This window comes from Dryobates pubescens, chromosome 33 (assembly GCF_014839835.1).
Source record: "Dryobates pubescens isolate bDryPub1 chromosome 33, bDryPub1.pri, whole genome shotgun sequence".
Taxonomy (NCBI): domain Eukaryota; kingdom Metazoa; phylum Chordata; class Aves; order Piciformes; family Picidae; genus Dryobates; species Dryobates pubescens.
In genome coordinates this window covers 3,519,172-3,540,295 of record NC_071644.1, presented here as the reverse complement: position 1 = coordinate 3,540,295, position 21,124 = coordinate 3,519,172, and the positions used below count along the sequence as shown (strand labels likewise).

Genomic DNA, 21,124 nt, shown 5'->3' with positions numbered 1-21,124 from the left:
GAGTGCCAGGGGTTGCTGCTACTGAGTGCCAGGGGAGCTGGGACAGCTGTCCCCAAGCTGCCACGTGTTGTGCATGCCCTGTGGTCTGCAGGGTGGGGACTTGCCCGGGCGGGTGCCAGGCAGGTGCCACACTGGCCACGGTGGCTCGGTGCCCGCTGGCGTTGCCACGTGTGCCAAAGAGCCAGGGATCCCACAGTGGGCTGGGGGAGGTGGGGAAGGGGACCTCAAAGATCATCCAGTTCTAGCCCCCTGCCGTGGGCAGGGACCCCTCCCCACCAGCCCAGGCTGCTGAAAGGCCTTGAGGAGCTCCAGGGAGGAGGCATCCCCAGCCTCCCTGGGCAGCCTCTTCCACCCTCACTGGAAGGAGCGCTGGAGGTGAGCGTGGTGAGGACAACCAAGTGCCAGCCAAGGGTCTCTGTGTGTGTGTGTGTGTGCCAGGGGGTGAAAGCCCACCCCCACCAAGGTGGTGGGGCACAGGCTGCCCCCTCTTGCTTGTATCCCTTCGTGTTGGGAAGGCAGCTGCTGGCTGTTCCCTGCTTGTGTCTCTGTAACGCAGCCCCAGGAGGGCGAGTGGTGAAGCCCCCCCCAGCAGGTCCCCCCCCTCCTCGAGGGTCCCACGCTTGTGGGTGGCTGTAAAGAAGCACCCCTGTGTCCCCCCATGTCCCTGTCCCCCCCCTGTGTCCCCTGGGCAGTGCTGCCAGGGTCTGTGTTGGGTTTTTATTTTCATCCCAAATAAATATTATATTTCGTAAGGCTGCTGGGTGCTGGGGGGGGGAGGGGAAGGTGAGGAGGGAGCTGGGGAGGGCTGAGGAGCAGCCACAAGGTGGTTGTGTCCATCCTGGGGGGCTTGGGTGGGGGGGAAGGAGGCTGCTGGGGGGGGTGGGATCAAGCCACCGGCACCCGGTGACGGGGGTTGGAGAGGGTGGTGGCAAGCAGGGGTGAGCCGTGGGGGTGCTGGGACCTACCCCAGCATGGGAAGCAGCAGGGGCTCGAGCCAGATGCTTGAGGGTGGTGCTGCTGAAAGTCCCCAGCGGCCCTGCTGGCATCTTCCCATGGGGGGTACTGGCCTTGGCCACATGGAACGTGAGATAAGGGCTCCCTGGCTGGGGGAACGCCAGGCCGGGGAGAGGAACAGGTGCTGGGGTGGATGATCCTTGGAGGTGGGAAGCAATCGAGCTGCCCAGCACCCCCCAGAGTGCTGGGGGTTGAAAGGGACCTCTGGAGATCACCCAGCCCCTGCCACAGCAGGGTCACCCACAGCAGCTTGCACAGGATGGTGTCCAGGTAGGCTCTGAGTGACTCCAGGGATGGAGACTCCACCACCTCCCTGGGCAGCCTGCTCCAGTGCTCCACCACCTTTAAAGTGAAGAAGTTCCTCCTGTGGTCAAGTTTGTGCCCACTGCCTCTTGTCCTGGCACTGGGCAGCTCTGCCAAAGGCCTGGTCCCATCCTGCTGCCACCCACCCTTCAGGTATTGATCAGCAGTGAGAAGATCTCCCTTCAGGTATTGATCAGCATTGAGATGATCTCCCTCAGCCTAACCAGCCCCAAGCCCTCAGCTGCCTTCGCAGGAGATGTTCCAGGCCCCTGCTCATCCTTGCAGCCCTGTGCTGTACCCTCTCCAGCACTTCCCTGTCCTCCTTGAACTGTGGGGAGCCCAGAACTGGACCCAGGCCTCCAGCTGTGGCCTCTCTAGGGCAGAGCAGAGGGGGAGCAGAACCTCCTTTGACCTGCTGGCCGCTCCTGATGCACCCCAGGAGCGTGGCACAGCCATGCCCCTAGAGGGACTCTGCTTTCCCCCTGCTGGGGCATGGTGCCCTGGCACAGGTGTGGTGGTTCCCAGGTGGGAGGGGTGAGGAAGATAAGCTGGGGGCCAGGGAGCCCCTCCCCCCCGTGCCGTGGGACAGCCACCACATGCTGGGGGCTATAAGAGGGCCGAGCGGCACCACTGCGGCACCTTGGGACTTGGCAACCATGCTGGGAGCTCTGTGCCTCGCTGTGCTGCTGGGCTACGGTGAGTGTGGGCAGCAGGCAGGGGAAGAGGTGGGGGAGGACAGGGCCTTGGCACCTGCCAGGGGCACAGGCAGGTGCTGAGATGCCTTTGCTGGGTGCCCTGCAGCCTCCGGGTGCGGCAAGCCGGCCGTGCCACCGCAGCTGGACACCCGAGTGGTCGGTGGTGAAGATGCCGTGGCACACAGCTGGCCGTGGCAGGTAAGAGGGGACACCCCCACCCCAGGGCTGGGAATTGGGAGGGGGAGGGGGCCATGCCCCCTCTGATGCCATGTCCCTGCCGTCGTAGATCTCGCTGCAGTACGACAGCTCCGGCACCTGGCGCCACACCTGCGGCGGGACCCTGATCGCCTCCAACTGGGTGCTGACCGCTGCCCACTGCATCAGGTGGCTGCTGGGCTGCTGGGAGGGCTCTGCACTGGGGTGGGCAAGGGGTGCTGGGGGAGGAGAAGCTCCACAGGAGCCAGCAGGGAGCACTTGCAGCCCAGAAAGCCAAGCAGAGCCTGGGCTGCAGCAAGAGAAGTGTGGCCAGCAGGGCCAGGAAGGGGATTCTGCCCCTCTGCTCCACTCTGCTGAGGCCACAGCTGGAGCTCTGGGGCCAGTGCTGGAGCCTCTGTGCCAGGAAGGCTCTGGAGGGGCTGGGAGGTGTCCAGGGAAGGGCCACGAGGAGGAGCCGAGGGCTGGAGCTGCTCTGCTGTGAGCACAGCCTGAGAGAGTTGGGGTTGTGCAGAATGGAGAGGAGAAGGCTCCCAGGAGACCTCATTGTGGCCTTCCAGGATCTGAAAGAAAGCTGGGGAGGGACTTTTGAGGGTGTCAGGGAGGGATAGGACTGGGGGGGATGGAGCAAAACTGGAAGTGGGGAGATTCAGATCCCCTAACATGCTCTGATCCTGTGATCCTCTCTTCCCACCAACAGCTCCAGCCTGACCTACCGTGTGGTGCTGGGCAAGCAGGACCTGGAGGTGGAGGATGAGGCTGGGTCCCTGGCCGTGGGGGTGGACAAGATCATTGTGCACGAGAAGTGGAACTCCTTCCTCATCGTGTAAGGGAGGGCAGGGGCTGGGGGGCGGCGTGGCTCAAGGGCTCTCATCCCCACGGCTTGAGGTCCTCCAGCTCCAGGGTGTGGAGTCCCTCATCCCCATAGCTCAAGGGCCTCCATCCCCAGGGTGTGGAGTCCCTCATCCCCATAGCTCAAGGGCCTCCATCCCCAGGGTGTGGAGTCCCTCATCCCCATAGCTCAAGGGCCTCCATCCCCAGGGTGTGGAGTCCCTCATCCCCATAGCTCAAGGGCCTCCATCCCCAGGGTGTGGAGTCCCTCATCCCCATAGCTCAAGGGCCTCCATCTCTATGGCTTGAGGTCCTCACTTGGACTTGGTCATCCTGAGGGTCTTTTCCAACCTGAGTGTTTCTGTGATCCCCACATCTTGGGGTCCCCCTGATTCAGGCTCTCCCATTCCCATGACTTGAGGTCCTCCATCCCCACAATTTGGACTCACTCCTCCCCCTGATTTGGAGTCCCTTAACCCTACAGCTTGAGGTCCTCTATCCCCATGATTTGGAGTCTCTTAACCCCACAACTTGAGGTCCTCTATCCCCATGATTTGGAGTCCCTTAACCCCACAACTCCAGGTCCTCTATCCCCATGATTTGGAGTCCCTCATTGTCACAGCTCAAAATCTTCCCTCCCTACAACTCAAGATCCTCCATCCCCACATCTTGGGGGGGTCCTCCATCCCCACATCTCAAGGTTCCCCATCTCACTGCTTCAGGGTCCTCCTGTTCATAAATATCTGAGAGCTGGGGGTCAGGAGGGAGGGGGCAGGGACAGGCTCTGCTCAGCTGCACCCTGGGATAGGACAAGGGGCAATGGATAGAAGCTCCAGCACAGGAGGTTCCACCTCACCATGAGGAGGAACTTCTGCACTGGGAGGCTCACAGAGCCCTGGAGCAGGCTGCCCAGAGAGGTTGTGGAGTCTCCTTCTCTGGAGACTTCCAAGAGCCATCTGGACGTGTTCTGTGTGACCTGTGCTGGGTTCTCTGCTCCTGCTCTGGCAGGGGGGTTGGATTGGATGATCTTCAGAGGTCTCCTTCCATCCTGTGAGCCTGTGATGATCCCCACAACTCCTCTCTCCCTACAGCAACGACATTGCCCTGATCAAGCTGGCAGAGGAGGTGGAGGAGACTGAGACCATCCAGGCTGCCTGCCTGCCCCCTGCTGGGCTGGTGCTGGAGAACGACTACCCCTGCTACGTGACCGGCTGGGGCCGCATCCGCAGTACGCCAGGGCTGCCGGCAGGGGGCGCAGGCAGCGGGGCTTGTTGGCTGGCAGGCTGGGGGCAGAGGGGCTGAGAGCAGCCAGGCAGAGAGGGACCTGGGGGTAGTGGGTGACAGCAGCTGAACAGGAGCCAGCAGTGTGCCCAGGGGGCCAAGAAGGCCAAGGGCATCCTGGCCTGCAGCAGGAAGAGTGTGGCCAGCAGGAGCAGGGAAGTCCTTGTGCCCTGTGCTCAGCACTGCTTAGGCCACACCTGGAGTCCTGTGTCCAGTTCTGGGGCCCTCAGGTTAGGAAAGAGGTTGAGCTGCTGGAAGGTGTCCAGAGAAGGGCAACAAAGCTGGGGAGGGGTCTGGAGCACAGCCCTGGGAGGAGAGGCTGAGGGAGCTGGGGTTGCTTAGCCTGCAGAAGAGGAGGCTCAGGGGAGACCTCCTTGCTCTCTGCAACTCCCTGAAGGGAGCTTGGAGCCAGGTGGGGGTTGGTGTCTTCTCCCAGGTAGGCACCCAGCCCCAGAACAAGAGGACACAGTCTCAAGCTGTGCCAGGGGAAGTTTAGGCTGGAGGTTAGGAAGAAATTCTTCCCAGCAAGAGGAACTGGCCATTGGGATGTGCTGCCCAGGGAGGTGGTGGAGTCCCCATCCCTGGAAGTGTTCAAGAGGGGCTTGGATGTGGCACTTGGAGCCATGGTTTAGCTGTCAGGAGGTGCTGGGTGCCAGCTTGGACTTGCTGAGCTCTGAGCTCTTTTCCAACCTGGTTGATTCTACGACTCCGTGGCTGTGTGATGTGAGCTGTGCCTTGTCCTTGCAGCCAATGGTCCCCTGGCTGACACCCTGCAGCAGGCTCTGCTGCCCGTGGTGGACCACGAGATCTGCTCCCAGTGGGACTGGTGGGGCAGCACCGTGCGGGAGACCATGGTGTGCGCCGGCGGCGACGGCGTCGTCTCTGGCTGCAACGTGAGTGCCGGCCGCCAGGGGGAGCTTGGCGTCGTGGGGCTCAGGGCGGGTACCAGGGTGGTTGGTAGCATGGAGTGATTGGTACCATGGGGTGGTGGGCACCATGGGGTTGATGGTGGGTACCAGGAGGTGGTGGATACCATAGGTTGTTAGGTGGGTACCATGGGGTTGATGGTGGGTTACCATGGGGTGGTGGGTACCTGGGCTTGATGGTGGGTACCATGGGGGGGGTGGGTACCTGGACTTGATGGTGGGTACCTGGGCTTGATGGTGGGTACCGTGGGGTGGTGGGTACATGGGCTTGATGGTGGGTACCATGGGGGTGGTGGGTACCTGGGCTTGATGGTGGGTACCATGGGGGGGGTGGGTACATGGGCTTGATGGTGGGTACCATGGGGGTGGTGGGCACCATAGGTATGATGGTGGGTGCCATGGGGTGGTGGGCACCATGGGGTTATTGGTCCCATGGGGTGGTGGGCACCACAGGTGTGATGGTGGGTGCCATGGGGTGGTGGGCAGCATAGGTATGATGGTGGGAGCCATGGGGTGGTGGGCAGCATGGGTATGATGGTGGGAGCCATGGGGTGGTGGGCAGCATAGGTATGATGGTGGGAGCCATGGGGTGGTGGGCACCACAGGTGTGATGGTGGGAGCCATGGGGTGGTGGGCACCATAGGTGTGATGGTGGGTGCCATGGGGTGGTGGGCACCATAGGTGTGATGGTGGGTGCCATGGGGTGGTGGGCAGCATAGGTGTGATGGTGGGTGCCATGGGGTGGTGGGCACCATAGGTGTGATGGTGGGTGCCATGGGGTGGTGGGTGCCATGGGGTGGTGGGCACCATAGGTGTGATGGTGGGAGCCATGGGGTGGTGGGCAGCATAGGTGTGATGGTGGGTGCCATGGGGTGGTGGGTCCCATGGGGTGGTAGGCACTATAGGTGTGATGGTGGGTGCTATGGGGTGGTGGGCACCATAGGTGTGATGGTGAGCAGCGCCAGAGGTGCCCAAGCGATTTGGGGGGGGGGCTATAGATCCTTAGGGGAGGGGCAGGGCTGGGCGTGGGGGCAGGGCTGGGGGTGGGGGCCAGGGGAGGGTGCTGAGTGCCGCTGCTGGGGCAGGGCGACTCGGGCGGCCCCCTGAACTGCCAGCGGGACGGGCTGTGGGAGGTGAACGGCATCGTCAGCTTCGGCTCCGGCCTCAAGTGCAACATGAAGAAGAAGCCCACAGTCTTCACCAGGGTGTCTGCCTACATTGACTGGATCAACGAGGTGGGTGCCCCTTCCCCTGCCCCCAGGGAAGCGCTCAGGGATCAGTGCTGGGCCCCACGCTGGCCCCAGGCTCTCTAATAGCTTCATCGATGATCTGGAGGAGGGCACTGAGTCCATCAGCAGTGAATGTGCAGCTGACAGCAAGCTGGGGGCAGGAGTTGAGCTGTTAGAGGGCAGGAGAGCTCTGCAGAGGGACCTTGCCAGGCTGGGCAGAGGGGCAGAGGCCAAGGGCAGGAGACTGAACACATCCAAGTGCCAGGTTCTGCACTTTGGCCACAGCAACCCCAGGCAGTGCTACAGGCTGGGGGCAGAGTGGCTGAGAGCAGCCAGGCAGAAAGGGACCTGGGGGTAGTGGTTGATAGTAGGCTGAACAGGAGCCAGCAGTGTGCCCAGGGGGCCAAGAAGGCCAAGGGCATCCTGGCCTGCAGCAGCAAGAGTGTGGCCAGCAGGAGCAGGGAAGTCCTTGTGCCCTGTGCTCAGCACTGCTTAGGCCACACCTGGAGTCCTGTGTCCAGTTCTGGGCTCCTCAGGTTAGGAAAGAGGTTGAGCTGCTGGAAGGTGTCCAGAGAAGGGCAACAGAGCTGGGGAGGGGTCTGGAGCACAGCCCTGGGAGGAGAGGCTGAGGGAGCTGGGGTTGCTTAGCCTGGAGAAGAGGAGGCTCAGGGGAGACCTTCTTGCTGTCTGCAACTCCCTGAAGGGAGCTTGGAGCCAGGTGGGGGTTGGTCTCCCAGGCACCCAGCACCAGAACAAGAGGACACACATGCTATTCTATTCTCACCATCAGCCCTTCCCCCTCTTTGTCTTCTCCTTGGCAGAAAATCAGCTCCAACTGAGGCCATGGTGTGTGGGGCAGCAGCTCCAGGGTAATAAAGGCAGAAGTGCTGAGCTGACCTCCTGTGTCCTGCTGTGTGCTTTGGGGTTGGGTCTGGGGGGTGGGAGGACATGGTGGGAAGGCAAAGTTGTGTTTGGTGATGCCCATGGGCTCAGGAGGGTCCCCATATGGTGCAGCTGGGCTGGACGGCCCAGGGTGGCCCTCCAGGATTAATTGTGGCCTTCCAGGATCTGAAGGGTGCTGCAGGAAAGCTGGGGAGGGACTTTGGAGGGTGTCAGGGAGGGATAGGGCTGGGGGAGATGGAGCAAAACCAGAAGTGGGGAGATTGAGATTGGATGTGAGGAAGAAGTTGTTCCCCAGGAGGGTGGTGAGAGCCTGGCACAGGCTGCCCAGGGAGGTGGTGGAAGCCTCATCCCTGGAGGTGTTTGCAGCCAGGCTGGAGGTGGCTGTGAGCAACCTGCTGCAGTGTGAGGTGTCCCTGCCCATGGCAGGGGGGTTGGAGCTGGCTGAGCCTTCAGCTCCCTTCCAACCCTGACAGTTCTGTGGGTTCCTGGGGTGGGCACCAACCCACAAGATGCCTCCAGCTGTGGGGAGCAAGGAGGTGGGAGCCATGCCCAGGGCACCAAGGGCCTGAGGCTTGGGTGGTGGTTTGGGGACAGAAGGGATGGGGTCAGGACCACCTGGCCAGAGGGGCTCCAAAGAAGCCAGGTGGTCCTTGGGGAGCTCCAGAGAACTTGGCAGGTCCCAGGGTGCTTTAGGAGACTGGGCTGGTCCTTCTTGCTCTCTCCAACTCCCTGAAGGGAGCTTGGAGCCAGCTGGGGGTTGGTCTCTTCTCCCAGGCACCCAGCCCCAGAACAAGAGGACACAGCCTCAAGCTGTGCCAGGGGAAGTTTAGGCTGGGGGTGAGGAGAAAGTTCTTCCCTGAGAGAGTCCTTGGCCATTGGGATGTGCTGGAGGTGGTGGAGTCCCCATCCCTGGAGGTGCTCAAGAGGGGCTTGGATGTGGCATTGGAGCCATGGCTTAGCTGCCAGGAGGTGCTGGGTGCCAGCTTGGACTTGCTGAGCTCTGAGCTCTTTTCCAACCTTACTGATTCTATGACCCCTTGGTCTCCAAGGCTGCTTCTCCCCTCAGAGCTCCTGCCCCAAGCCTGGCACCACAGCTCTCCCCTGGGGCTGTGCTTGGACTCAGCTCCAAGACCTGAAGGACTGCCCCTGGGCTTCCTGCTGTCACTCCTGCTCAGAAGCCAACTGAACCCTCAGAAGGGCCACTGGCAATGCCACCAGCAACAGCTGCTCTTGAGCAAGGCTTCCCCTTGCTCTCCCCCCTCCAGAGGAGCCTTCAGGAGATGCTGAGCTGCCCCTCAAGGTGGGGGACAAAGCACTACAGGTTTGAAGCTCTGTTGCTGTAAATCCTTTCCCACTTTATTGAAAAGAAGAACTAGCCAAGGCTAAAAAAACTGCTCCCTGCTTGGGCTGCCATCCAGTGGCAGCCAGGCAGCAAAGGACACAAAGAGATCTTGGTCACCAGGAGACTTGGAGGCCCAGCACAGCAGAGCTGCTCTGCTCCAGGAGCATGGAGGCTCTGGGGCTGCAATGTGCCCTGGAAAAAGGGCTTCCTTCAGATGGCACCAAGCTGAGGGAGTGTGGAGCTGCTGGAGGGGCAGAAGGACCTGGCCAGGCTGGAGCCATGGGCTGAGGTCACTGGGCTGAGGTTCAGCAAGGCCAAGTGTTGGGTCCTGCACTTGGGGGGCACAACAACCCCATGAATGCTCCAGGCTGGAGAGTGCCCAGCAGAGAAAGGGCCTGTGGGGGGGTTGGTTGACAGCAGCTGAAGATGAGGCAGGGGGTGCCCAGGTGGCCACCAGCAGCCTGGCTTGGATCAGCAGTGGTGTGGCCAGCAGGAGTAGGGCAGGGAGCATCCTCCTGTACTTGGCACTGCTGAGACCACAGTGTTGGGGCCCTCACTCTAAGCAGGGCCAGAGAAGGGCAACAGAGCTGGGGAAAGGTCTGGGGAACAGGGCTGGGGAGGAGCAGCTGAGGGAGCTGAAGGTGTTTAGAGGGGAGAAAAGGAGGCTGAGGGGAGAGCTGCTGGCTCACTGCAGCTCCCTGAAAGGAGGCTGGGGCCAGGTGGGGCTTGGGCTCTTCTGCCAAGAGACAAGGGATGGGACAAGGGATAGGACAAGAGGAAATGGCCTCAAGTTGCCCCAGAGGAGGTTTAGGTTGAACATGAGAAGAAATCTCTTCCCTGAAAGGCTTCTCAAAGCCTGGCCCAGGCTGCCCAGGGAGGTGGTTGAATCCCCATCCCTGGAGGCGTTTCAGAGCCCCAGAGCTGTGGTGCTGAGGGCCAGGGCTTAGCCCTGGGCTTCGTTGAATCCCCATCCCTGGAGGCATTTCAGAGCCACAGAGCTGTGGTGCTGAGGGCCAGGGTTTAGCCCTGGGCTTGGCAGAGTCAGAGAATGGTTGGGCTGGGTGAGCTCCAAGGTCTTTTCTCCCACCCAAAGGATCCTGTGGGTGACTCATCCCTGCTCTGCCCCTGCCTCCTCTCCACCTGCTCTCCAGGGCACAGCCAGGCCAGCAGTCACAGGTCACAGTGCTCAGGACAAACAGCTCAGCAGGCAGGCTGCAGGCAGGTGCAGGGCACTCCCTCTGGCCCAGGGCTCACTGGCACATGAAGAAGAACTTCATACGGAGGAAGTTGAAGCAGCCTGGGATCTGCTTGTAGATGCCCCTGGCTGCCACTGCATTTGTCACCTGGGGACAGCAGGAGAGGGGCTGAGCAGCAGCTCCAGCCCAGGTGGCAAGGGAAGCACAGTGCTGAGGACACAGAACTGCACTGTGGGGCAGCAGAGCAGAGAGCTCTCCTCAAGAGGCATCCAAGGGGCCCCAGCTGGCCCAGCCCCCACTGCCTGCAGGGAGTGCTGCTGGGGAAGGGGCTGGAGAGCAGGGCTGGGGAGGAGCAGCTGAGGGAGCTGAGGGAGCTGAGGGAGCTGAGGATTCCCCATCTCTGGAGGGGTTTAAACAGTGCAGAGATGTGGTGCTGAGGGCCAGGGGCTGGCCCCAGCCTTGGGAGAGGTGGAGAGGGGTTGGACTGGGTGAGAGCAGGGCTGGGGAGGAGCAGCTGAGGGAGCTGGGGGTAATTCAGCCTGAGGGGAGAGCTTCTGGCTCTCTACAACTCCCTGACAGGAAGCTGGAGCCAGCTGGGGGCTGGTCTCTTCTGCCAAGGACCAGAGGCAATGGCCTCAGGTTGCCCCAGGGGAGGCTGAGGGGGGGTGTGAGGAGCCATGTCTTCCCCCAAAGGGTTTTCAAGGCCTGGGACAGACTGCCAGGGATGAGATGTCCACAACCCCTCCCAGCCCCTCACCACCCTCACAGTAAACAACTTCCTCCTGCTGTGCAACCCCAACCTCCCCTGCTCCAGTCCCAAACCTTTGCCCCTGGCATCGAAGGCCCTCAGCCAGAGCCCCTCTCCAGCTTCCCTGCAGCCTCCTTCCTCACTCCTTTTCCAGACACAGGCCTCCAGACCCCAGCTGGTTGCAGCTCTGCCTCTCACCTCCCTCCCCCTGAGCACAGGAAGCAGGAGCCAGAGGCATTTTACCTTCACTAACATGGTCAGGAGGTCTTCTGCATGGGCACACTGCTGCAGCACGTTCACCAGGGTTTCCACATACCAGGAGCCCCTGGAGGCCTCCCTCCAGGAGACATAACCTGCAGAGAAACAATGAGGACCTCACTGCTGAGGCCTCCCTTCTGTCCTCACCTCACCAAGGGCCTGCTGCTCCCTGGGATCCCTTCCCTTGCCCAGGGCTTCCTGGCTAAATGGACTCAAGGATTTGCAGAGCTCCCCTCCAACCCCTAGCACCCTGGGACCTCCAGAGCTCCCCTCCAACCCCTAGCACCCTGGGACCTTCAGGGGTCCCTTCCAACCCCCAAACACCCTGGGACCTCCAGAGCTCCCTTCCAACCCCCAAACACCCTGGGACCTCCAGAGCTCCCTTCCAACCCCCAAACACCCTGGGACCTCCAGAGCTCCCTTCCAACCCCCAAACACCCTGGGACCTCCAGAGCTCCCTTCCAACCCCCAAACACCCTGGGACCTCCAGAGCTCCCTTCCAACCCCCAAACACCCTGGGACCTCCAGAGCTCCCTTCCAACCCCCAGCACCCTGGGACCTCCAGAGCTCCCTTCCAACCCCTAAACACCCTGGGACCTCCAGAGCTCCCTTCCAACCCCTAAACACCCTGGGACCTCCAGAGCTCCCTTCCAACCCCTAAACACCCTGGGACCTCCAGAGCTCCCTTCCAACCCCTAAACACCCTGGGACCTCCAGAGCTCCCTTCCAACCCCCAGCACCCTGGGATCCTGTAAATCCCCCTCAAATCAACAAAGTTTCTTCACCTGGGAAGGTGGAGTAGGAGACCAGGATGTCACTGGGTGTGGGCAGGCAGGCCACAGCGTCTGGCTGGTCATCAGTCCCCTGGGGAGCATGGAAAGGTTTGGCATCTGACTCCAAAGGAGCTCCAGGAGCTTCCTCAGGCGGGGACTCACCACCCACCACGAAGCCTCGGTCTCTCTTATCTGCAGAGGGCAGCAACAAGAAGGCAACCCCTGCTGTGCAGCTCACCAGAGCACTCAGCCATCCCAGGAGAAGATAAAGGAACAAAGAGGACAGAGGCCCTGCCAGGCAACACAGAGCTGGGGCTCCTTGACTGCAGCGATTCACCTGGAAACCCTCAGTGCCTGCCTCCCACAGCTGAATTCTGCAGGCTGAACACCTGGAGCAAGCCCTCCAGGGGCATTGCTGGGCTGTGTGCCACAGCCACTGTCCCCCCTCCCTCCCTTCCTCCCTCCCTCCCCCCTGTATCTCTTCAGCGTGAGGAAGAACCCTTCCAGGAGACACAAACCCTGGGAGGGGTTCAAGCCTCAGCCCTCAGCCTCAGCCCCTGCTGCCAACCTCCAGCCCCTGCCACTGGCCTCAGCCCCTGCCACTGGCCTCAGCCCCTGCCACTGGCCTTGCCACCGGCCTCCAGCCCCTGCTGCCAACCTCCAGCCCTTGCTAGCCTCAAGGCCCTGCCGCCAGCCTCAGCCCCTGCTGCCAGCCTCCAGCATCCTGCTAGCCTCAAGGCCCTGCTGCCAGCCTCAGTCCTTGCTAGCCTCAAGGCCCTGCTGCCAATCTCCAGCCCCTGCCGCCAGCCTCAGCCCCTGCTGCCGGCCTCCAGCCCCTGCTAGCCTCAGCCCCTGCCAAGGCCCTGCCACTGGCCTCCAGCCCCTGCTAGCCTCCAGCCCCCTGCCACCGGCCTCCAGCCCCTGCCGCTGAGCACAAGAGGAGAGCTGCAGACAGGCACCAGGCAGACAAGGCCGAGCGCAGGAGGAGAGCTGCAGACAGGCACCAGGCAGACAAGGCCGAGCACAGGAGGACAGCTGCAGACAGGCACCAGGCAGACAAGGCCGAGCGCAGGAGGGGAGCTGCAGACAGGCACCAGGCAGACAAGGCCGAGCACAACAGGAGAGCTGCAGACAGGCACCAGGCAGACAAGGCCGAGCGCAGGAGGAGAGCTGCAGACAGGCACCAGGCAGACAAGGCCGAGCGCAGGAGGAGAGCTGCAGACAGGCACCAGGCAGACAAGGCCGAGCACAGGAGGAGAGCTGCAGACAGGCACCAGGCAGACAAGGCCGAGCGCAGGAGGAGAGCTGCAGACAGGCACCAGGCAGACAAGGCCGAGCACAGGAGGAGAGCTGCAGACAGGCACCAGGCAGACAAGGCCGAGCACAGGAGGAGAGCTGCAGACAGGCACCAGGCAGACAAGGCCGAGCACAGGAGGAGAGCTGCAGACAGGCACCAGGCAGACAAGGCCGAGCGCAGGAGGAGAGCTGCAGACAGGCACCAGGCAGACAAGGCCGAGCACAGGAGGACAGCTGCAGACAGGCACCAGGCAGACAAGGCCGAGCGCAGGAGGAGAGCTGCAGACAGGCACCAGGCAGACAAGGCCGAGCACAGGAGGAGAGCTGCAGACAGGCACCAGGCAGACAAGGCCGAGCGCAGGAGGAGAGCTGCAGACAGGCACCAGGCAGACAAGGCCGAGCACAGGAGGAGAGCTGCAGACAGGCACCAGGCAGACAAGGCCGAGCACAGGAGGAGAGCTGCAGACAGGCACCAGGCAGACAAGGCCGAGCACAGGAGGAGAGCTGCAGACAGGCACCAGGCAGACAAGGCCGAGCGCAGGAGGAGAGCTGCAGACAGGCACCAGGCAGACAAGGCCGAGCGCAACAGGAGAGCTGCAGACAGGCACCAGGCAGACAAGGCCGAGCGCAACAGGAGAGCTGCAGACAGGCACCAGGCAGACAAGGCCGAGCACAGGAGGAGAGCTGCAGACAGGCACCAGGCAGACAAGGCCGAGCACAGGAGGAGAGCTGCAGACAGGCACCAGGCAGACAAGGCCGAGCACAGGAGGAGAGCTGCAGACAGGCACCAGGCAGACAAGGCCGAGCGCAGGAGGAGAGCTGCAGACAGGCACCAGGCAGACAAGGCCGAGCACAGGAGGACAGCTGCAGACAGGCACCAGGCAGACAAGGCCGAGCGCAGGAGGAGAGCTGCAGACAGGCACCAGGCAGACAAGGCCGAGCGCAGGAGGAGAGCTGCAGACAGGCACCAGGCAGACAAGGCCGAGCGCAGGAGGAGAGCTGCAGACAGGCACCAGGCAGACAAGGCCGAGCGCAGGAGGAGAGCTGCAGACCGGCACCAGGCAGACAAGGCCGAGCGCAGGAGGAGAGCTGCAGACAGGCACCAGGCAGACAAGGCCGAGCACAGGAGGAGAGCTGCAGACAGGCACCAGGCAGACAAGGCCGAGCGCAGGAGGAGAGCTGCAGACAGGCACCAGGCAGACAAGGCCGAGCGCAGGAGGAGAGCTGCAGACAGGCACCAGGCAGACAAGGCCGAGCGCAGGAGGAGAGCTGCAGACAGGCACCAGGCAGACAAGGCCGAGCGCAGGAGGAGAGCTGCAGACAGGCACCAGGCAGACAAGGCCGAGCGCAGGAGGAGAGCTGCAGACAGGCACCAGGCAGACAAGGCCGAGCGCAGGAGGAGAGCTGCAGACAGGCACCAGGCAGACAAGGCCGAGCGCAGGAGGAGAGCTGCAGACAGGCACCAGGCAGACAAGGCCGAGCACAACAGGAGAGCTGCAGACAGGCACCAGGCAGACAAGGCCGAGCGGCCAAAGCCCAGCAGCACCTTCCAGAGGCAGCTGCCCCCGCCCCACAGCCGCTCCCCTGGGGCAGCCCGAAGGCAGGCTCACCTCCGCCACAGGCCTGGATGAAGAAGAGCTTGGGCTTGCCCCTCAGGCTGGGGCAGTTGGAGCCATTGAAGCAGTTGACAATCCGCTCCACCGGCACCAGGCGCCCGTCCGTGCCGTAGATGGCGCCGGGGAACTGCAGGTGGCTGCTCTGCGAGGGGAGAGCCCAGCAGCTAGGCACAGCCCGCCTCTGGGGCGGCCCTGCCAGCCAAGGTCCTGGGCAGCCTGATCCAGCTGGAGGTGTCCCTGCTCACCTGCCTGGGGGGTTGGACAAGGGGAGCTTCGCAGGTCCCTCCCAGCCCGATGCGGCCAGAGCTGTGCTCCTCACTGGGAGGAGAAGGGCAACGAGGGGGGGAGGCTTGGTAAGAGGGGTCCCTGCCCAGCAGGAGCAGGGAAGTCCTTGTGCCCTGTGCTCAGCACTGCTTAGGCCACACATGGAGTCCTGTGTCCTGTTCTGGGCCCCTCAGTTTAAGAAGGACATTGAGAGACTTGAAGGTGTCCAGAGAAGGGCAACAAAGCTGGGGAGGAGAGGCTGAGGGAGCTGGGGTTGCTTAGCCTGCAGAAGAGGAGGCTCAGGGGAGACCTTCTTGAAGAGAATTAACCAGGTTGGAAGAGAACTTCAAGGCCATCCAGTCCAACCTCTCACCCAGCACCATCTGATCAACTCAACCATGGCACCAAGGGCCTCTAGCCAGGCTCTGCCTAAACACCTCCAGGGATGGGGACTCCACCACCTCCCTGGGCAGCACATCCCAATGGCCAATCTCTCTTGCTGGGAAGAATTACTTCCTAGCATCCAACCTAAACCTCCCCTGGCACAGCTTGAGACTGTGTCCTCTTGTTCTGGTGCCTGGGAGAAGAGACCAACCCCCACCTGGCTCCAAGCTCCCTGCAGGGAGTTGGAGAGAGCAAAAAGGTCCTCCTCTGAGCCTCCTCTGCTCCAGGCTAAGCAACCCCAGCTCCCTCAGCCTCTCCTCCCAGGGCTGTGCTCCAGACCCCTCCCCAGCTTTGTTGCCCTTCTCTGGACACCTTCCAGCAGCTCAACCTCTTTCCTAACCTGAGGAGCCCAGAACTGGACACAGGACCTCAATTGCTGTCTACCACTCCCTGAAGGGAGGTTGGAGCCAGGTGGGGGTTGGTCTCTTCTCCCAGGCAGGCACCCAGCCCCAGAACAAGAGGACACAGTCTCAAGCTGTGCCAGGGGAAGTTTTCATTTCACAGAATCAACAAGATTGGGAAAGACCTCAAAGCTCATCAAGTCCAACCTGTCACCCAAGACCTCATTTGCTTCCAGCTGGGCTGAGCTGCCAAATTTAATGTTGGGGGTGGGGTGGGATGGGGATTTTCAACCCCCCTCCCCCAGCTACCACCCTTCACTCTGCTGACCATTCAGAGCTGAAATCCTCAGCCCCACCTGGAGACCACTGAGACCCCACCAGGGAAGCTCCCAGTGACCTTTAACCCAGAGCAGCCCCCATGGGGCAGCAGCAGAGGGAATCAGCCCCTTGCTGGAGCCAAGGGGGGGGCTGTGAAACCCACCTGGCAGCCATGGGAGAGGATGATCACCACGCAGCAGTCCAAGGCACTGTGGTCTCGCCGTGCCAGCTCCTGCAGCTCCACAACCATTTCCTGCATGGGGAAAGAAAAACCATCCCAGAATTGAGCTTAGGAGCCACAGCTCAGCCACAGGCTACTGCTGTGCTGCTCTGAAGGCTCCAGAAGACCTCAGAAGGGTCCCTCTGCTGCTGGGGAACACACAGCACAGCCATCAGCAGGGAGTGAGCATCTCTGCCCTTAATTAACACTGGGTGCTTTAATCACACAGATTGGCCTCCTCACTGCACTCTGTGCAACACAGCAACATCAACCCAGCACACAGCCACCCACTCCCCCAACCCAACCCACAGCCACCCCCTCCCCCAACCCAACCCACAGCCACCACACCCCCAACCCACAGCCATCCACTACCCCCAACCCACAGCCATCACCACCCCCAACCCACAGCCATCACCACCCCCAACCCACAGCCACCACCACCCCCAACCCACACCCACCCCCAACCCACACCCATCACCACCCCCAACCCACAGCCACCCCCTCCCCCAACCCACAGCCACCCCCTCCCCCAACCCACAGCCATCCACTACCCCCAACCCACAGCCATCCACCACCCCCAACCCACAGCCACCCCCTCCCCCCAACCCACAGCCACCCCCTCCCCCCAACCCACAGCCACCCCCAACCCACAGCCACCCCCGCCCCCAAGCACAAGGGAGAGGATGGGAGAGGTTCATTGTCTCCCTGGGAGGCGGCAGCTGGAGCTGGCTCTGCCCCCTGCAGCTGCCCAGCCCCTGCTGCCGGCCGGGCCCAGCCTCACCGCAGCCCTCAGGTCTCGCCGCGTCAGGACGCTGAAGGAGAAGGCCCTGAAGAGCCTCTCCAGCCGCTCGCAGTCCACGTCGGAGCCCTCCCGAGGGGACAGCCCGGAGGCCCTGCTGAAGCTCACGTTGTTGAGCAGCAGGCAGTGCCCACAGGGCTTTGCTTTCAGCTGGTAAACCTGGCAGGCAGAGGGGGCAAGTCAGCTCCCCCTGCAGCCGGCCCCCGCTGCACTCAGCCAGCCTCCACTGCATTCAGCCCCCACTGCAGCCAGCCCCCACTGCAGCCAGCCCCCTCCTGCACTCAACCAGCCCCCACTGCAGCCGGCCCCCGCTGCACTCAACCAGCCTCCACTGCATTCAGCCCCCACTGCAGCCAGCCAGCTCCCACTGCAGCCAGGCCCCACTGCATTCAGCCCCCTCCTGCATTCAACCAGCCCCCACTGCTTTCAGGCCCCTCCTGCACTCAACCAGCCCCCACTGCTTTCAGCCCCCACTGCTTTCAGCCCCCTCCTGCACTCAACCAGCCCCCACTGCTTTCAGCCCCCTCCTGCACTCAACCAGCCCCCACTGCTTACAGCCCCCACTGCAGCCAGGCCCCACAGCATTCAGCCCCCTCCTGCATTCAACCAGCCCCCACTGCAGCCAGGCCTCACTGCATTCAGCCCCCACTGCATTCAGCCCCCTCCTGCATTCAACCAGCCCCCACTGCTTTCAGCCCCCACTGCATTCAGCCCCCTCCTGCATTCAACCAGCCCCCACTGCTTTCAGCCCCCACTGCATTCAGCCCCCTCCTGCATTCAACCAGCCCCTACTGCTTTCAGCCCCCACTGCAGCCAGCCAGCTCCCACTGCATTCAGCCCCCTCCTGCATTCAACCAGCCCCCACTGCTTTCAGCCCCCACTGCAGCCAGCCCCCCCTGCATCCAGCCAGCCCCCACTCCAGCCAGCCCCCTCCTGATCTAACCCAGCAGGGTGCAACACCAATGAGGAATGAGAAGAGGAGGCTCAGGGGAGACCTTCTTGCTCTCTACAGCTCCCTGAAGGGAGGCTGGAGTGAGGTGGGGGTTGGTCTCCTCTCCCAGGCACCCAGCCCCAGAACAAGAGGACACAGTCTCAGGCTGTGCCAGGGGAGGTTTTCATTTTATAGAATCCACCAGGTTGGGAAAGACCTCAAAGCTCATCAAGTCCAACCTGTCACCCAAGACCTCATTTGCTTCCAGCTGGGCTGGCAAATGTAATGGTGGGGGGCAATCTTCAACCCCCCCCAGCCACCACCCTTCACTCTGCTGATCATTTAGAGCTGAAATCCTCAGCCCCACCTGGGGACCACTCAGACCCTACCAGGGAAGCTCCCAGTGACCTTTAACCCAGAGGAGCCCCCATGGGGCAGCAGCAGAGGGAATCAACCCCTTCCACACGTGGTGCTGGAGCCAAGGGGGAGCTGGACAAACCCTCCAGCTGTGGTGGCAGTGACTCAGGATCGCTCAGGCAACACACAGCAAGGCCTGGTGGCCCCAGGGGCTGTCTTCTGGCAGTCCTTCACAGGGCTGTGGTTTAATGGAGAACACTCTGGGCCTAACCAAACACTCACCAGGTCTGGGTTCCTCTTGTCAGCAGCTGACCCTACAACACACAACAGAGAGCTGGTGTTTAGCTCCTCTCAGCCCACCTCCAGGTGCTCCTCCTAGAATTCACACAACCAGGGAATCATCTGGCTTGGAAAAGACCTTTAAGCTCACCCAGTCCAACCCCTCTCCAACTCTGCCAAGGCTGGGGCCAGCCCCTGTCCCTCAGCACCACATCTCTGCACCTTTGAAACCCCTCCAGAGATGGGGATTCCACCTCCTCCCTCAGCTGCTCCTCCCCAGACCCCTCCCCAGCTTGCTTGCCCTTCTCTGGACCTGCTGCAGCACCTCAATGTCTTTGAAGTGAGAGGCCCAGAGCTGAACCCAGCACTCAAGGTGTGGCCTCATCAGAGGAAGCAGACAAGCACCTCCCTGCTCCTGCTGGCCACACCACTGCTGATCCAGGCCAGGCTGTTGGTGGCCTTCTTGGCCACCTGGGCACCCCCTGCCTCATCTTCAGCCCCCACCCAGGGTCTTTCTCTGCTGGGCACTCTCCAGCCCCTCTGCCCCCAGCCTGGAGCATTCATGGGGTTGTTGTGCCCCCAAGTGCAGGACCCAACACTTGGCCTGGTTGAACCTGAGCCTGGCCAGGTCCCTCTGCAGAGATTCCCATCAGTCCTTCCCTCTGCCCCATGATCCATCAGTGACATGTGCAAATTCCCCCTCCCTGCCCCACCACCCACTGGGAACAAGCACTTGATTTGCTGTCTCTGTGGGGCACAGCTTACCTTGGGCTGGTGTGGGAGCCACCTGAGGCCTTTCACTCTCAGCCTGGACTGGGATGGACAAGTGCTCAGGGAGGCTGCCACCTGCAAGGACATGGCACAGTCAAGCCTCACCTTTCCTCCCCTGCCTGATTTCAGGCCACAAGAGGATGCCCAGAAGGACCTGATCCTGTCCCAGTCCCACTGCTGGGTCACCACATCACATCCACCTTGCCCTTGCCAGGGTTTAAAGGGACGAATGCTCCTTCTCACAGCAGCAGCAGAGGGCTCTGCTGGCTCCAGCAGCCCACAGGCTGGGGAGAAGCTGGCAAAATCCATTTGCACCATGGAGCCACATGCCAAACCCCTCCCCCAAAACAACCACAGAGCAGGAAGCTCTGAGCACCACAAGCACAAAACCTGAGCTTAAACCCTCTGCAAGGTTTCTGCACTCTCCTTTACAGGCTACAGTCCAGGAAAACAAGAACCCAGCCTGCACAGGGAGCTCCCCATGGAGAAAGAATCCCAGCTGCCAACTCTCTGCCCTGTGAAATACTCACTTCTGGCACTCTTTCCTCCACGGGATTCCAGCTCCACAGGCTTGAGGTCAGGCAGCTGTGGGGGAGCTGGCAGGGGCTGGCACTTCTCCATCAGCATATCTGCAAGGCCAGCCTGCCCTGTGTCCCTCAGGATGGAGAGGAACGTGGGGAAAGCCTCCTTCCCTCGGCTCTCCAGGTCAATGATCAGCTGCCTGGCTTGGGCTCCTCTGCTGCCAGCACTCTGCAGAGGAGAAGAGCCCAGGACAAGGCACATTCACCCCTACAGCAAGACAACGGCCAATGGCAGCCTGGCCTGCAGCAGGAAGAGTGTGGCCAGCAAGAGCAGGGAAGTCCTTGTACCCTGTGCTCAGCACTGCTTAGGCCACACCTGGAGTCCTGTGTCCAGTTCTGGGCTCCTCAGGTTAAGAAGGACATTGAGAGACTTGAAGGTGTCCAGAGAAGGGCAACAAGGCTGGGGAGGGGGCTGGAGCACAGCCCAGGAAGGAGAGGCTGAGGGAGCTGGGGTTGCTTAGCCTGCAGAAGAGGAGGCTCAGGGGAGACCTTCTTGCTCTCTCCAACTCCCTGAAGGGAGCTTGGAGCTAGGTGGGGGTTGGGCTCTTCTCCCAGCCCCAGAACAAGAGGCCACAGTCTCAAGCTGTGCCGTGCTCACCCCTCAGGCCTGTCACTGGTGTGAGGGGACACGAGGAGTCCCCTGGGGCCTGAGAGGACAGGGTGCTCACCCCTCAGGCCTGTCAGTGGGGCTAGTAGGACACGGGCGCCCCCCAGCCCCCCGCCGCCTGCCACCAGCAGTGAGGGCCACACGGGGCCCTCCCTGGGGCCTGTCCCCGGGGCCCGGGAGGGAGCAGGGAGCCCACCTGCAGCTCCTCCAGCATGGTGCGGGTGAAGAGGCCGCGGTCCTCCAGCAGGCTCCAGAGCGGCTCCACCTGCAGCTCCGCCACCAGCTGCGGCCTGGCGCGCCGCAGGGCCCTCCGCTGCGCCTCCTCCATGGCGGCCGCGGCGTCGGCGCCGCTCTAGCCGCCCGGGCTCGTCTCGGTGACCAGAAGTCGGCGCCGTCTCCATGGTGACGGCGGGGCGGGCGCGCCGGAAGCGGCGGCGCAGAGCGGCTGAGGGCGGCCCGCCCGGGCTCGTCTCGGTGACCGGAAGTCGGCGCTGTCTCTATGGTGACGGCGGGGCGGGCGCGCCGGAAGCGGCGGCGCAGGGTGGCTGAGGGCGGCCCGTCCGCGGCCCTCGCCGGTCCCGCAGCGCC

The 21,124-nt window shown here is 62.5% G+C and overlaps 2 protein-coding genes across 2 annotated transcripts; one reads left to right on the top strand and one right to left on the bottom strand.

Moving 5' to 3' along the window:
* Positions 1-1,973: 1,973 nt before the first annotated feature.
* CTRC (chymotrypsin C) lies at positions 1,974-7,364 on the top strand. The gene is made up of 8 exons (XM_054175906.1): positions 1,974-2,013; positions 2,119-2,210; positions 2,299-2,396; positions 2,926-3,051; positions 4,148-4,284; positions 5,085-5,230; positions 6,349-6,498; positions 7,314-7,364. The coding sequence occupies exons 1-8, from the start codon at positions 1,974-1,976 to the stop codon at positions 7,329-7,331; spliced, it is 807 nt and encodes a 268-aa protein (XP_054031881.1). The 3' UTR covers positions 7,332-7,364.
* A 2,369-nt stretch (positions 7,365-9,733) lies between these two features.
* Positions 9,734-20,893, bottom strand: CASP9 (caspase 9). The gene is made up of 10 exons (XM_054175917.1): positions 20,733-20,893; positions 19,879-20,098; positions 19,343-19,423; positions 18,581-18,612; positions 16,993-17,169; positions 16,155-16,244; positions 14,619-14,766; positions 11,725-11,904; positions 10,925-11,034; positions 9,734-10,080 (listed from the first exon to the last, which is right to left on the bottom strand). The coding sequence occupies exons 1-10, from the start codon at positions 20,862-20,864 to the stop codon at positions 9,988-9,990; spliced, it is 1,263 nt and encodes a 420-aa protein (XP_054031892.1). The 5' UTR covers positions 20,865-20,893; the 3' UTR covers positions 9,734-9,987.
* Positions 20,894-21,124: the final 231 nt, after the last annotated feature.